General features: G+C 30.7%; 1 protein-coding gene and 1 long non-coding RNA gene across 2 annotated transcripts; one reads left to right on the forward strand and one right to left on the reverse strand.

Annotated features, from left to right (window-relative positions):
• The first annotated feature begins 418 nt into the window (after positions 1-418).
• On the forward strand, positions 419-14,860 carry LOC132752057 (uncharacterized). The gene is made up of 6 exons (XM_060742326.1): positions 419-554; positions 2,160-2,277; positions 2,729-2,967; positions 3,584-3,719; positions 4,393-4,572; positions 14,703-14,860. The coding sequence occupies exons 2-6, from the start codon at positions 2,175-2,177 to the stop codon at positions 14,858-14,860; spliced, it is 816 nt and encodes a 271-aa protein (XP_060598309.1). The 5' UTR covers positions 419-554; positions 2,160-2,174.
• LOC132752061 (uncharacterized) lies at positions 6,220-13,624 on the reverse strand. The gene is made up of 3 exons (XR_009628762.1): positions 13,444-13,624; positions 12,327-12,396; positions 6,220-6,593 (listed from the first exon to the last, which is right to left on the reverse strand). It is a non-coding gene; the product is annotated as an uncharacterized LOC132752061 (long non-coding RNA).
• Positions 14,861-17,559: the final 2,699 nt, after the last annotated feature.

The raw sequence follows: 17,559 nt of genomic DNA on the forward strand, positions 1-17,559 counted from the left end.
ATTTACTTTCTTATAACAGATATAAATGAAAAAAGACGGTTTATCGAGGATTCGAACCTGCAACTTCGCGGCTGCAATGCCATCCTAGTTATCACTAGATATCGGTCGTTAATATGCATATGCAAGAATTGAGAACTCTACTATCATTTAACATTAATGGGTAAATTGTAATGTATTACGGAAACTATCGAAAGAATTAGTATCTGGTCAATATTGCCAAACAACACATATATAATGACAATGTCTTAGTATGGTTAACATAATTATCTGCCTGGTCGTTTCAAATTCCATCCATCGGCTCAAAGGATACAGAGCGGGCACGAAATTGCTAACTAGTCTAACAGACAAATAAGCTAACAGGTCCATAACAATAAACGCCGATTTTTTTCGGATTACCATAATTATACTCCATGGAGCAATATACAATAAAGCTTTAAAACAGGATTACTTCCCTTAGTTTATTAAGCGCTTCTAAGATTTCATAATCAGTTACGACATACTTTACTATCGGATTTGATACGGGAGATATAACTACATTCGCTAATTTTATTATGGTAAATTAGATTTTAGATAAACAATTATCTTGATTAGATGATATAATACGCTTATGATTTGTGTTAACATTTACAATAGCTATATATAGAACATCCTCGGTGGCTCAGGCTATTTACCGTATACCAGTATTAAATGTAGTATATACGGAATGTGTACCGTGGGTTCCGACTGGTTACATGTAAACTTGTCAATTAACAGTTTGATTCATGTTTATTCTTACTTAGACATAAACTGTACCAAGGTGACCTATATCTTGCTCAGTACTCACTTCAGTACTGTAAGTGTTATATTAATATGAAATATATTAATTTTGTTTTTGTTTTTGAAACAGCAGGTGTATATAGGGCCTACTTTGAATATTATTTTTCTATAACAAATTTTGTTCAGAGATTTAATCCCATTGGAAAATTTACACCAAGCGTGTCGATATCGGCATATTAAACCCACTTACTAGTTTTAAAGTTTTAAATGCAAGAATAGATAAACCTTGCGAAGTAATGTCTGGTGAATATGAGCGTAACAAAACAGTATGAATATGTTTATTTGTTTGTAAAATATACTAACATACATTTACCTTTTTTTTTTACTTTTTTCATACGGTGAAGAATATTTCATTTGCCAGTAGTCTACATTGGTTATAACAGCTTTATAAGTGTATTTCATATTCGGTATTGATTTAGAATATTGACAGAAATATCTCCAAGTTTATGTTGCTGTATCGATTGTGTATCTTATGGCCTTTTATGCTACAAAACTTAAATACGGTAAAATAATCTTGTTTCTTTAACCTTTTCACATGTAGACCGTTTTAACAGTTATGTAGGTAAACTGTATAAAATAAAAATGTCCCGGAATAAAATTTTATGCAGGTAGCTTTTAAAAAGACGGATTTAAAACTTAAATAGAAATGATTTTATGCACTCGCTTGTCACTAATTAGGAAATATACCAACATATTTCTTTTAAACATGTATTTTAGAGTGATTCAACTTCATTCAGCTGTCAAGATCTATATGACTTTACACTTTTAAATTGATACTTTCATTTAGCTATTAATTGATACTTTCATTAATCCATGTTCAAGGTTATTATGGCGATAAACAAGTAATGAAGACGATGTATTTATGCAAAAAGAGCATATTGCTGTTAAATAACATGGTTGACTTATTACTTTTATTATAATTATTTCCAAATTTGTGAAATTAAGAAATAATCCTACCTTAACGTTTACATAAATATACATGTATTACGTGTTTGTATGACAGATTAGTTTTTTAAACATATACTCTGCAATGAAATTCCTTAGTATATAAGATGAATAACTATTCCATTTAATGGTTAAGAAATGATCAGTCGTTGGTTGTCGAACGTTCCCTCAAAGATGAAGAGTAAAATTTAATGATATATAAAGTCTCGGGGCCATTATTTATTTAGAGGACTGATTATAACTACCGGTCTAACCTATTGTGTATTAATCTCTTAATAGCTTGATAGTATAGAAAGAACATGGCCTATAATAAAAGTAACTGTTTTCTGTAATATTAAATAACGAACTGGCATATTCTATTTTTTATAATGCTATATATAAATATCTTATATCTTCAGCATTGAAATCTAGAAATGATTCTTCCAATATACCGTGTAGATCCATCTCCAGGCATGTGTCGAATCTTCGCAGCAATTTGGATGTTTTTCTTGTGTATATTTAAGGCGATTAATGCAGGTATTCTAATGTGACTGAAATAAAACGCCTTTTTCATTTGTTTTGTTCTACTTTTCATAGTAGAATTTTTTATACCATTTAACATATTCATCAAAGAATGACATTGTTCGCATTTTATTTCCTGTATGTTTTGCTGCATTTTCTACTGCGATGGACAACACTAGTTTGTTTCATTTCGGTCAATACATTTTAAAATGTAGCGAACACAATATTATGTATTTTATAGCTTCATGCTTATGTTTTAGGTCAGTTAGGGTCGTACAATACTTGTTTAGTAACTATTTGTCCTCATGTAGCACACACGATGATTAATTGTTGTTGTTGTTTTTATTTTCAGAAATGATAACTACATGGTTTTTTTTAAATTTTGACACTGACACTGTAGCAAATTACATGCAGTACATATGGAAAGATAAATATATCACTACACAAATCTTCTCAATTTTCACAGATACGCCAATAACTATTACAAGTAGAACATGTGGTGAGACATACGATATGGATATGTACAAGAACACTGATGTGTATTATGACGGCTCAGATGTATTACACGAGAACCCTTGTCACGTGCAGTTCACTAAAAGTTCTTACGAGCAGTTCATCTGCATACGTGGCGACGATATTAGACTAGATTGTGATACAGAGTTAGAATACCACGAAGCTTTTGTTAAAAATTACATCGATCCTGAGGTATAACTATATGTTGTTATAATGTTTTTTTTATCATAAACGAGGTTTTAAAACTATTAAGATTTTATTACAAACCTATATTGTACAGCCGTGTCTGAGAAATATTTTGCAGCTGTGTAGCAGTCCTGCAAAACATTTATTATTCCAAACAATGTTTAACTCATGTATACATTTGACAAAACTTTGTATCTTCAAGTACATCAAGGAATTTATATATATAAATTGATGACCCTGAGCATGATAGTGAGGCTAGATGGAGTACGATATGTATTTGATATAGATATTTTAGATTCTGAAAATGAGGCTACATAGGATGTGATTTGCTTTTAATATTTGTGTTTTGGACTCTGGAAATGGTAACAAGGCTAAATTGATAAGATTGAAGACGATAATGATTTGTATTTCAACATCGTGTGGTTCAAACGATGAAAGTTTATTGGTTATGTTTTATAATGTGTGATATTAATAGTAAGTGTACACATGGCAGTAAAGTGGCACTTTGCTAGAACTTAATGAGATTGTGTATTTCGTTTTTGTCTGATTAAGGTATTATGTAAATTGTAAAGTAAAAGTAAAATGTTGTCCACAATCATACTGGCCTTGTATGGTTTTGCAGGTGGAAATGTCATGTTATGATACAAAAAAGGAAGAATGGTGTCCTAGCCAGTACCAAGACAATATTTACGTTGTTATCAGGAAAGATTCGCGTCAAACGACAGATAGAATAAGACTACGAGTTTACCTCAAAGATGGTAGGCTTAAGTTAGAATCAAACATTCAAAGATTTATTTAAAAAAACCATATTCTTTTTTATTATGATTATCACAAAGTTGGTGACGACTGGAAGTCTAAATAACTAAACAGCTAAAATTGTAATTCTCATTTAATAATGACAAGACTTAAAAGACTTAATGCAATTATGAAGTGTATGCAAATTAAATATATGTGTTTTATACTTAGTTTTAACTCAATGGCTCAGAACCTAAAGTATTGTTTTTAAATGTGTTCGTGTTTTAGATGAATTAGTTAATTATTGTCTTAAAAACAAAGAGACTGAAACGTCTGGTTATGTGAAATGGAATTATTACTTCTTGTAAAACATACTGATAAACTCGAACTTATAAAAATATTAACAACCTTATTTATATATACAAGTCCCATGCTTATTTCCAATTGCAAAATGATAAAACTATAACAAACATCGTAACGTTGAGCAAATCTATGTTTATAATATTAAATTTCGAACATTTACAAGGAAGAATATGCATATAAATGCATCTGGAATAATCATTAGATTTGTCGCATGATTATTATCCACATATATCATTTGATCTGATATATCCCATTTGAGTATAACGTAGGTTTATTTTTTGCAAGCTCCTTTGGAAGTCGAGTTGTTGCTGAATGCTTTTGTTATTGTTTCAGTGCCGGACGACGATTACCCTACAGGAAGTCTATCTGGAATGATCATTATATATATAGCAATCCCTATCGTATTTGTTGTAATGTGTACATGCTTGGTCTTGATCATCCGCAAAAAACAAAAAGCAACACGCCCTCCTGTTACATACCAAACTACATCAGGCGCAATTAATGTACAAGCAGGTGATACGCTTTCCTTATATTGAAACGAAGTGTATTGTTGTTGTTGTTGTTCAATGCATGAACCATTAGACCATACATTTACTGCATCAGGATATTTAAAGATCATGCCACTCAATTTTTAGAAATATTTAGGTAATTAGAAAAAAAGAATAGTTTCTATAAAGTCAAGATTTCAATAAGAAATGAATGCATATATTTGTATGATTACATATAATGTGGACAAATATTTGCAGTTCATATTTTACATATTCTTTGGTGTTCGAAAATTGTGTGAGAAGCCTAATAATATACATATATACAGATTTTCTCTTAATTGTGGTAAAGCATAGAGGATCTTTAATTGAAGATAATGCTTCATTTCCTTTAAAAACATTTAATGCTTAAATGATTTAATAAACTTTTAAGAGTCATGTTTTTCGTACCAGCTACCTACTTTATCCTCATCAGGTGATGCATATAATCGCTGCATTGTTAGTCCGTCTGGTAGTCCCGAAATTCTGTCTTGGCTATTTCCCAGTATTTTATTTAAATTACTTGCTAAAAATTATTGTCACGGATATACGTGAGTTTTCACTCGGGAGGATAGTGCGTTCAAAGAGGAACCTGTAAATATATTGTTGGTACACAATAAGATAGAAATACGGAGTCAATGAAAAAAACAACAGCTCTCGCTTAAAGTTCTCATTTCTTGTGCTATTGATAATTCCAAGCGAAATACATACACATATCATAGTAATTCATGTTTACAACGTTTATAACATCAAAAAATACTTGTAAGTATATTGTTGGCACACAATAAGATAGAACTACGGAGTCAATGAGAAAAACAACAGCTCTCGCTAAAAGTTCTCATTTCTTGTGCGCATGCGTAAAGGTTAGCGTGACCGAATTCAAAAATGAAGTGAATGAGGCCCGTCAACGTGTTACAGGTCAAATGAAGTTATTAGTATGAAGTTGAATAATGATATGAATGATTGAAAAAGAGACGATAGGGGAATGGTAAAGAGTATGGGTATGTAATACAGAGTATTCTAGTAAAGACAAAATGACCATGTGACATTATCAAACCTTCAAAGGAAACTTTACTTTGCATGTCGGTGTTATATTCCAGCTGATGAAGTTTACGTAGGTGATACCCTTATATGCATTTGTGATGTTTTTCAACAAAGTGAAATTAAAACAGTAACATTTACATAACGTTTGCAGGAATTAACAACTTCCAAAAGAACACTAAATCATTAATGTTGCATTCATTTATGATTCATTGTCTTATTTTTCCGAATATTCAAATAGCAAAATTGAATACAAATATTTATTACATCGATAAAACGTTTAAACTTTTACTTTGCCTAAACTATCTGACACAAGGAATGAATGAGCGAATGATATAAAATTGTGCACACATGTTATAAGTATTGATCTATATCGAATGGTTAATAAATCTCGTAAACATATTTCCAGTCCCGTCAGATGGAGTCTCTTTAGTTTTTCATTCCCTCTACACTTCCTCATTTAACAACTCCTTATCTCATGTGCTAAGCACCCATTGCTTGTTTCTGATAGTTTTTTAACTGTCGTATAGCTGGTTGCACAGGCTAATTAGTCATACATGCTATATTCAAAAAGAATGACAAGTCAACATGTATATACATATATTAGGGTTTTTATTTCTTAATGTGCACTATGGAACATGACATGATTTATGAGTATTATAGTGCAGGAGATGCATACGTACTAGCTTATGTCAAGATGATTTATATATGTAACTCTAAAACGTGTGTATTCATATACATTATAAAATGTCCTTAGGACAAGTTGATATTATATATACTATTCTCAAATGTCAGAGTAGGGGAGTTCAGTTTTGGTATTCAACTCGTTCACATGTGTGTTTGTATTTGTATATTAAAAGTATGTAACATCCGTGAGTTCTTTCTACGTTATACGACAACGGTTGATTTGGCGCCTAAGACCAGCGATGTCGAAGCGACGATTTTGCACAGCGGGACACAACGAAGTACCTGAAATAGAAAATTAAAGGTGAGTGATCGTTTATATACCTGTAGTTTGCTAATTTTGAAGATGTCAGATCAAGATATAGCTACAATTTTTGAAAATTTGTCAGATAAATTGAACAATATTTCAACTATCATAGGTACACAGGGTTTATCAGAAATAGTACAAAATTTTGATGGAAATTCTAAATATTTTAATGACTGGATAAAATCTATAGAAAAATATGCTATTTTAAAAGGTTTGGATGATAATAAAATAAAATTAGTCGCATTTCAATCAAGTAAAGGGACTGTAAGCGATTTTATATGTAGATATTTGCGTGAAAATCCTCGTAATTCGTGGAAACAATTAAAAGGAGAAATAAGTACTAGATTTGGGGAAATTAAAGATTTACATCATGAATTTTATCTTTTGAGAAATTTAAAACAAGATTTGGGAGAAAGTGTTCAAATTTTTGGGGAAAAATTTATTAATTGTGCTGAAACCGCTTATGAAAATTATAAACTAGGAGATAATAGTTTAATTGAACTTCAGTTAGTAGAATTGTTTACGGATAATTTAGCGCATAATTATTTAAAACTTAAACTTATGAGAGAAAAGCCAAAAACTTTACAAGAAGCAATTACTTGCGCAATGAATGAACAGAATTTCAGAGCTAGATTTTCTGCCAGAGTAAAATTTTCTAATTCTCAAAATCACGCAAAATACAATAATTACAGAGCAAATAATTCTAATCATTATTATACAAGAAATTTTTGCGTGTACTGTAAGAGACCAGGTCACCATGTGCGTAATTGTAGATTTAGGAAAAATGAAATATATTCTGTATTTCACCGACAAAATTTTTCACGATTTAGGAAAAATAATAGCAATAATAGTTTGAAATCAAAGATTAAGTGCTGGAAATGTAATAATTTTGGTCATATTATGCGTGAATGTCGTAAACAAAATTTTTACGACAGAAACAAAATAAATTTTCAGGAAAACTAGCAAGTTCCTGTCACAAAGGGGTCATTGACAGGAACGATAAAATACCAAAATTTAGTATAGCATTAGCTGGAAGCCCTAATTCGTGTTTGATTAAAATAGAAAACTATAAATACAGATCGTTAGTAGATTCAGGTGCTGAAGTTTGTCTTCTGCATCGCAGAATATATAGAAAATTGAAGAATCCCCCTCAACTTATAAAACAGAAAATAAATTTATGTTCAGTTGACGGAAATTATTTACATATAGATGGTTATATAAATCTAAATTTTCAAATAGGGAAAACAGAAACAACTCAAAAATTCTATGTTGTTTCTAAAATGAATAGAAATATTATTTTAGGCCGTGATTGGTTAACACAAAATGGTGTTAGATTATATTTTGATTTAGGCTGCTTAAGAGTTAATAATACATATGTACCCCTCGAAGAAGATATTCATATTGCATCAATTGTTAGATTAAAGCAGGATGTTATTCTGAAACCTCAAACGGTTAATGTGTGCACTGCTAAATTAAAACAAAATCCAGGATTGGAAAATGATAAAATATATGAATTAAAAAGTATAGAAACTGGAATGATTGCTTCTGAACCAGGTCTTATGATAACAAATTCTGTTATGAAACTTTCAGCTGATAGAAGATTTCCTATTATGATTGTCAACAATACGCATAAAACTATAAGATTGAAACGAGATTCAGTAGTTGCTAAAGTTTCAGAAGTTGAGAGCATTAACTCGGTCACAGAGGCTCTTCAAACAACTTCCCCTCTTAACAACGATTTCGAACATGATATTCATACACCTTCAGAGCATTTTAATATTGTTAGAGACTTATTAAGAAAAAATAAAAATATTTTCGCAAATAAAGATTCTGAATTATCACAGACAGATACTGTAACCATGAAAATACCAACAGGTAATCATCCTCCAATCAAATTACGCCCATATCGCACACCTTTAAACAATAGAAAATTTATGAGTGACGCAATCGATGAGATGTTAGATGCTAATATTATAAGAAGAAGTCATAGCCCTTATTCATTTCCTGTTGTTATTGTCGGGAAACGTGACGGCAGTAAACGGTTTTGTGTTGATTTTAGACAATTGAATAAAATTACAAAGCCAACATCATATCCTCTCCCATTAATTGACGATATTTTAACACTACTAGGGTCTTCAAAATATTTTACAACACTAGACATGCGATCAGGGTTTTGGCAGATACCCGTGCATGAATCAGACAAGGAAAAAAACGGCTTTTACGACATTCCGAGGCTTGTTTGAGTTCAACCGAACACCTTTTGGCCTAGTTTCTGCCCCTGGAGTTTTCCAAGAACTCATGTCACATGTCTTACAAGGTTTAGAGGCATTTGCTGTCAGTTATCTTGACGACATTCTAAATATTTTCGAAGTCATTAAATGAACATTTATCACATATACAGACAGTATTTTCAAAAGCTTAAAGAGCATAAATTAAAACTTAAACTGAAAAAGTGCAGTTTTATTCAGCAACAAACAAAGTACCTTGGTTTTATAATTGATCATGAAGGTATAAAACCAGACCAGAAAAAGTAAAAGCTATTAGGTCACTTCCGGTACCAAAATGTGTTAAAGATGTCAGATCTTTACTTGGTGCTGCTGGTTTTTATAGAAGATTTTGCCCTAAATATTCTAAAATTGTTGAACCTCTAATTAATCTTACAAGAAAACGTGTTTTGTTTAAATGGACAAAAGAATGTCAAGAAAGTTTTGAACAATTAAAGAAAATGTTAAACACGTATTCCACTTTTAGCATTCCCAGACCCAAATAAGCCTTATATTTTATACACGGACTCCTCAGATTTAGTGGTCGGAGCATGTTTAAGTCAGAAATGTGACAAATCTGGAATTGAAAAACCTATATACTTCTTATCTCATAAATTAAGTGAATCTCAAAGAAAATACAGTACCATAGAAAAAGAAGCATTCAGTATTCATTATGCGTTACAAAAAATTAGATGTTTATTTACATAATGCAGAGTTTACTATATTTACAGACCATAAACCTTTAAAAATATCTTCTAGAAGCACCTATGCAAAACAAAAGAATTCAGCTTTGGGCTTTAAATATTTCTGCCTATAACTGTAAAATTGAATATTTGCCAGGAAAATTAAATTTAATTGCCGATTTCTTTTCTAGACCTCCAGCTGATGATAAAAATGCTAACAAGTCCGATATTGAACTTTATGAGCCTGATATAAATGACAATGCCTTCGAAATAACAGTCTCAAATTCAAGTAATAATTCAAATAATGATAATACACATGCTGTGAAAAACTGATGAAAGCTATGAAGTAAATGCTTTTGATTCTACGCACTTTAATGCCAAAGAAATAGCAAACAAAGAATACCAATTTTCAAGAGCCAATTGTAGAAGATATTAAACAAGTCGAAAAATTAAATATGGCCTCAGAGCAAGATAAAGATCAAACTATTCTTGAACTGAAAATGTTACTACGTCACGGACAGCCAACTAAATCAGTGCAGAGCAAATATTTAGAAATTGACCAAGTTCTTTATTATCTGTCTAATGTAGATGATAATCCTAATCTTAGATTGTTTGTTCCGCAACACTTAAAACACCTTGTCATTACTCAATATCATTTAAATAATGGTCACCCAGGAACACAGAGGTTATTTACAAACAATAAAAACAAAAATATTTTTGGCCAAATATGTTCAAAGAATTGTATGAATATGTTTCTAAATGTGTTGATTGTCAGTCACGTAATCTTACAAAAATAAAAGCACCTATGGGCGAAACAAGAGTACCAATGTATTCATTCCAGACCATGAGTATCGACGTTATAGGGCCATATGAAAAAACAATGAGTGGTAACCGCTACATTATTTGTTTTATTGACCTTTACAATGGTTATCCCGAGTGTTTCCCTACTGCTGACAAAAGTACTGATACAATTATACATTTACTATTAGAAGAAATTTACCCTAGATACGCATGTCCATTACAAATTGTCACTGACAATGGATCAGAATTCACAAAGTAATGCTTTCAAAGAAACACTTAAAGAGTTAAGAATTGATCATACGTGCGTACAACTACCTATCATGCTGCCGGAAACGCTAAAAAATGAACGTTCTCACCATGTCATACATGATATCTTAGCTAAAAGAATCCAAGGAAATCTCAAACAATGGGATATTCATCTTAACATGGACACTAGCCGCACTTAGATTCAATGTCTCTAGGACTTCAAAGCATAGTCCATTTTATTTGCTATATAACCGTGATCCAATCCTCCCGGTGGACCTGTTGCTACAACCAAGGCAACGCTATCATGGCGAAAAATATCACAAAATTGCATTACAAGAAAACAACATAATACTTTTCTATCTGTTTATAAAAACCTTAAAAAAGCAAAACGCGAAACAAGCTAGCTATGCAGATAAGACCGCAAAAGATATCAAATTTGAAAATAGGCGATCCCGTATTCTATAAGAATTTTTCGTAAGAGAAGCAAACTAGATGTGAATTGGAAGCCATTTTAATAGAATTATGGAGAAAAAGGTCACCATTAACTTATATAATAAAAAAATCAATTTGACAATTCAACAGTTAAAGTCCATGCAGAACAAATTAGGCTTGCAAATATTTAATGACTGGTCAATACCAAAAGCAGATAATACTGGCAGACCAAAAGAGAAATGCCACATTTGTAGTTACAACACCTGAAAATAGCGATACTGATGATGCTTCAGAAATACCAGAATCAGTATTACCCCAAGTTGCTAAAAATGTTAGAAAAGAAAGGTCAAATTCTGATAGTGAAGATGATATTCCATTAGCCGAATTACAGAAACATCTTCGACAACAACAACAAATTTCAAAATAATGAAAATGCTCAAAGTAATGCACATTCAGAAGAAATGCAATCGCAGACTGATTCAGAATTATCAGACTCAAATTCCATACAAGTAAATAGCAATCCTCAGTCACAAGCAGCATATAATGCTACTCAGTCAGATTCAATGGCTGATGATAACAATTCAGATAATGAAATGTTTATAAACTCTGTTTCTACTAAAAAGAAAAGTATTGTAAAACCACGATATAAAGTATCTGGTAAGGTAAACACAAAGGTACATAATAATAATAAACGCTTGAAAAACCGAATGTTAAAATGTTTTTACAAGGATTAGCCAGTATGCTATAGAAAGTTATATTCCGTTGTTATGTGCTATACTAATTTTCGGTAAATTGACCTCAGGCATTGTAAATAGTTATTATAGAAAAAAAATTTATATATGTTACAAGAAACGATAATAAAACAAAACAGAAAATTACATTATTTAATCATATATCTTTTTGGTGGTTGTATTCATTTATATCAAGTTTCAACTTGCTTTTATTAGAACTATATATCTTAGATTTTTTTTATATTGCTTAAAATGAATCGTTATTCGCTATATGTTTATTAATAGATCGGTTAATTAAAAATGCATTTCAAAGTAAATGACAGCACTTAATCATGAGTTTCAAATTGATTATTTACTTTATTTCATATTAGAATAACATGTGTATACATACATGTTTCAACTGTCAACGCACAATCATTAAATAAAGTTTAAATTGGGATAAGTCTTATTGTCGAAATAAACTAAAGTTAATAGCTTAGTTAAAAACTAACAAAATATGTCTAGAAAAGTAAAAATTTGTTAAATATCAAGTATTACATAAATAAGATACTTACACTAGAGAACATCTTTCATTGGAATTCTTATCCTATGCATTTTATGACAGTTGTCTTGTTGTTCAAATATCTGAAAAAAACAAAATTATGTTTATTGTATATAATATCTATTAACCGATCTGACAACGGACGAAATGCAAAATATTGGTCTAACGATCACTTGTCGTCCAGCCAAGACAGAGAGGTGCGAGCGAATTCGCCGGTACAGTCAAACACCGCCTGACTAGAAATATTACAGTCAGCTCTACAATGTCAAACTATGTACAACAAAAAACCATGCAAATATAACCATAAACACCTTCTTCGATGCAAAACCATGCAGATATAACCATAAACACCTTCTTCGATGCAAAACCATGCAGATATAACCATAAACACCATCTTCGATGTACAACCATGCAGATATAACCATAAACACCTTCTTCGATGTAAAACCATGCAGATATAACCATAAACACCTTCTTCGATGTAAAACCATGCAGATATAACCATAAAACACCTTCTTCGATGTAAAATTATATGAAATAACCGTCTACGATGTTTTAGATACATAACTATGCTGTTACAGCCGTAAACAACAACAACAACAACAAAATTGTGGAATCAAATAAACTTTTATTCCTGTCTTCAACCAGAGAAGCCGAAAACTTCCGTTTATCAATAGAATGTGTTTTTCTATGTGTTATATAAACTTAAAAACAAAAACCCAGAGAAATACTGATGACAACTTCTTATCAAAATAATAATTTGTGCGCGACAGAGATATCCAAAATAAATATCACATAAACATTTGCGAGAATCGTGCAACAGTAAACTATTAATTTAATTATCTTTTACTCAAAAACGTTTGCTACATAAATGAAGAATTATAGATCTATCATCACTTTGTTGTATTGTTCAATACAAGACATTCTTTTTACAACTACGAAACAAGAACAGCGTTTACAGATGTGCCAATAAATATTCGAATATAACTTTATCAACTTGTGTATAAAGTCTACGTTTACACATATCAAATACATATATATTAATTTAAAAGAATCTTCAAGAACATCAAACATTTATGATGAACAATTATGAGTGTCAATTTAAAATTATTCTTTAGAAAGCTACATACCAACGATTTGAAATTCCCGACACGTCACGAAGACCAAGCCATACTGATGTCAGCAAGTACCTGTTACAAAAAATATACGTGTCACAGGAAGTGTTCAATGCGCATGCACAATACACGTTTTACAGGAAATGAAACACCTGGACATTTTATCAATTATCAATTGTTTTATAATATTTTTTTAACTTTTTCGTATATAAATATCTTTTCTACTCTTATCATACATATAATTCTGTTAAATTTTATACCTTAAAGTTTTTTCTAATTAATATTCTTAAAAATAATTTGTTCTTTGAATATTGTTAACTTATTTGTTTGTTTTTTATGTTTTCTTGATCTCTAGAAATTAACTTTTTTTATTTTTTTTATGATGAAATAAAGGAAATTTAATATTTATTGAAAAACTTATAAAGCTATAATATTTACCTTATGTTACTTTAACATATTATTTTTGTATTTTTTTTGCATAAAGATGTTACTTTAACATATTATTTTTGTATTTTTTTTGCATAAAAATTAATCGAACATTTAACAATAATTATTATTTTACTTATTCAAAACTTTTAAAACTAATATCAAAAGTAAAACTTACCTGTGCTACATTGTATCTATCCAAATTTTTCTATTAAAATGAATTCAAAACAAAAAGGTTACGCACGATATACAATTGACCAATCAGAGATTATATGACTTAAGGTGATTTTTTTCTTTTAAAAATAAACTAATAAAAAGTCATTAGATAACATCTCTGACCGGACATCTCTGACCGGATATTACCTTCGGCGATTTTTCTTTGAGAATAAAGTAACAAAAGGTTAACAAAAGGTTGATGTAAAACATCCTTACCTTAGGGGTAAAAACAGATGTCAAGTTGATTTTTAGATTTTAGATTTTTATAATTTTGTTAGAACGAGTTTGAAAATACGAGTTTTGAAATGTTTGATATTAAATAATAACTTGTTCGATACTTTTTTTTTAAATATTTTTTTTATAAGTAATGGAGGTATTGTCGTATAGCTGGTTGCACAGGCTAATTAGTCATACATGCTATATTCAAAAAGAATGACAAGTCAACATGTATATACATATATTAGGGTTTTTATTTCTTAATGTGCACTATGGAACATGACATGATTATGAGTATTATAGTGCAGGAGAGATGCATACGTACTAGCTTATGTCAAGATGATTTAACCCTAAAGACATGAATAACACAGTTGTGTGATCTAAAAGGATTCAACATTATTTTACTTTTTAACTAGGTCAAATGAATCCAACACAACACAATCCTCTGCCATATCAACCGATACCGATACAGCAAAGCGGACTTCAAGGAAATTACAATGTTCATCCAATGCAAAGTGCGTATCCAGTGCAAGCTGTCAGTCAGAATCCTTATTCTCAAACAGGGGGAAAATAACAAATTTTAACAATTGGGACAATTTTCATATTTTTTATTCTCATTTTTTTTGGATAGGGCTTTTCAATTTTTTGGGCATGAATATCGGGTCCCCTCATGTTTGAGTTTTGCCTTGATCTTTTCCCCTTTGCTAACTTAGTCAAGTATGAGGAGGTCAATTAGGTTGCACATCCATAAACAGTTATTTTACCTTCGTTCTGCTACAAATTCTTGCACAAAATGGACAAATACATTTTTGTTTATTTTCTAATTTTCTATTTTAGAGTACTCAAAGGTAATGTTTTATGCAAAAAAATTTTTTATTGCTCTTTAAATTTTTAAAACTACAGATGATCCAGAAATCTTACTGCAAACTTGATCCTATTTCATTTGCAAATAATTATGCTCGTTCCGTCGCTATGAAAATTGATTTCTATTTTTTTTTTGTCAAATTTTAAAATAATAGTAATACAGCAATGTCTTAACCTTTGGGTCGTGGACGATTGCTTGCAATCAATCGCTACTACCACTGCCGTTCATGAACCAGCTCAATCAATGTTTGCTTAAAGGAATCTTTTTGACCATATTTTAAATTTAGATCTTATTTTATAGGCTCCAGATTTAAATAAATGTTCCTGTACCTCATGTTCAGATACGTATCTCGCTTGTTTTTCAGCGCCGCCGATTGACCCTAGTGCTCCACCACCACCGTATGAAAGGTTATCACCAAAAACATTGAAGAACTTGACCGTTCTAGGTTAACTCGATTATCCCTTCCATTATACATGTAATGTAAAAAGCGTACATATTTTGTTTAAAAGACAGCGTAATCATTGAGAAAATGATACGATTTTTGCACAAGAACTTAAAAATTGTTTGATGTAAAATGATGCTACTCTATGGTGGCTTTTAAATTAAGTTTTATTATCATTTCAAGCAAGTTTATTCGGGATTATTTAGAAAACATTTGATCGTTTTTGTGTCGCCTTGAAAAAGGCGACATTTAGGGGTTACTTTTTTCGGCGGTGTCGGCGTCGGTGTCGGCGTCGTTGTCGGTGTCGGCGTCCCCTTAAGCTTGTCCGGAGCATAAGTCAGTTATTATAAGTCAGATTGACTTCAAACTTGGTATGCATGCTTCTTATTATGACTCGAAGTGCAGTGCACAAGAACCGGTACTCTGTACTTCTTATTTTTTGAGTTATTGCCCTTTGTTAATTTTCATACTTTATTTTTGTCCAGGCCATTTCTCCTAAAGTATAAAAGCTATGGACTTGAAACTTCATAGGATGATAGATCTTATTAAGGAAAAGTGCAGTGCACAAGAACTGGTACTCTGCACTTCTTATTTTTTGAGTTATTGCCCTTTGTTAATTTTCATACTTTATTTTTGTCCAGGCCATTTCTCCTAAAGTATAAAAGCTATGGACTTGAAACTTCATAGGATGATAGATCTTATTAAGAAAAGTGCAGTGCACAAGAACTGTACTCTGCACTTCTTATTTTTTGAGTTATTGCCCTTTGTTAATTTTCATACTTTCTTTTTGTCCAGGCCATTTCTCCTAAAGTATAAAAGCTATGACATGAAACTTCATAGGATGATAGATCTCCTTAAGAAGAAGTGCAGTGTTCAAGAACTGGTACTCTGCTTTTCTTATTTTTTGAGTTATTGCCCTTTGTTAATTTTCATACTTTATTTTTGTCCAGGCCATTTCTCATAAATTATAAAAGCTTAAGACTTGAAACTTAATAGGATGATAGATGTTATTGATAAGAAGTGCACAGAAATTGCTGCTCTGCATTTCTTATTTTTTGAGTTATTGGCCTTTGTTGATTTTCAAATTTCATTTTTGTCCGGCCATTTCTCCTAAAGTATATTGTTCACAAGGCGACACATCTGACTCGCGGAGTTCTAGTTTTTTTTAGAATACACAGATGCTACAATATTTTTCTATGGAGTTTTCTTGACACAAAAACAATGTATTTAATCAATTATTAGCCTTATTCCCAATCGTGATAAAAATTGGACAGATACTGAAATATTCTAGCGTTTTACATATTTATCATACGTAAGGTGATTCTGTTCATGTGACAAGCATTGAAGACATTGTATAAACCTGTAATATATTGTAATATTTGTTCTGAATTAGGAAATGAATTTTATTCCTTTTTGGAATATCCCGTGTAAAATGATTGTGAAAAGAACATATAAATAAATATTATTTGAAGAGACCGAATATGCAAAAATTTCATGAATTTTAACAAATCAAAATGAAACTGTTACATGAGTTATCATTTTTATCTGTTTATCTTTAAAATGTTTGAATAAAGAACAAATGTTGATGATTCAATTTTTTGATTTAGTACGTAAATATAATGATACTTTATTGATATTAAATGAAAAACTTGTGATTGCTTACCTTCTGTTTTGATATTGTTATTGCTTTTCTTTTTAAATTGGACTTCGTTGTCCATTATATGTCAGAAATTGATATTTACATTGTAGTCTGAGTCTTTAATGTTAACTGATGAAAAGTAATGTTTTGTGGTGTTTTATTTATGATCCTTTGATTATATCCTTTATTTATCCTTATTTATCCATTTATTTTATTTATCCTGTGTGTAATTATTAGTTTTATGAGGGTTTTATTTTTTTGTATATATTTATAGCACATTTTTATTACAAAAATAAAGGTTTACAATACAAATTACTTTTTTTGAAT

The sequence above is a fragment of the Ruditapes philippinarum genome, unplaced genomic scaffold (assembly GCF_026571515.1).
Source record: "Ruditapes philippinarum isolate M1 unplaced genomic scaffold, ASM2657151v2 ctg1620_1_1_1_1, whole genome shotgun sequence".
NCBI classification, from domain to species: Eukaryota; Metazoa; Mollusca; class Bivalvia; order Venerida; family Veneridae; genus Ruditapes; species Ruditapes philippinarum.

What these genes read in the sequence shown, in the direction of transcription:
- LOC132752057 (XM_060742326.1), top strand. Translation starts at nt 2,175, where the DNA reads ATGATTCTTCCAATATACCGTGTAGATCCATCTCCAGGCATGTGTCGA. An exon ending in ATTTAAGGCGATTAATGCAG is followed by an intron (nt 2,278 to 2,728) that starts GTATTCTAATGT and finishes CAATTTTCACAG; the next exon opens with ATACGCCAATAACTATTACA. An exon ending in AAAATTACATCGATCCTGAG is followed by an intron (nt 2,968 to 3,583) that starts GTATAACTATAT and finishes ATGGTTTTGCAG; the next exon opens with GTGGAAATGTCATGTTATGA.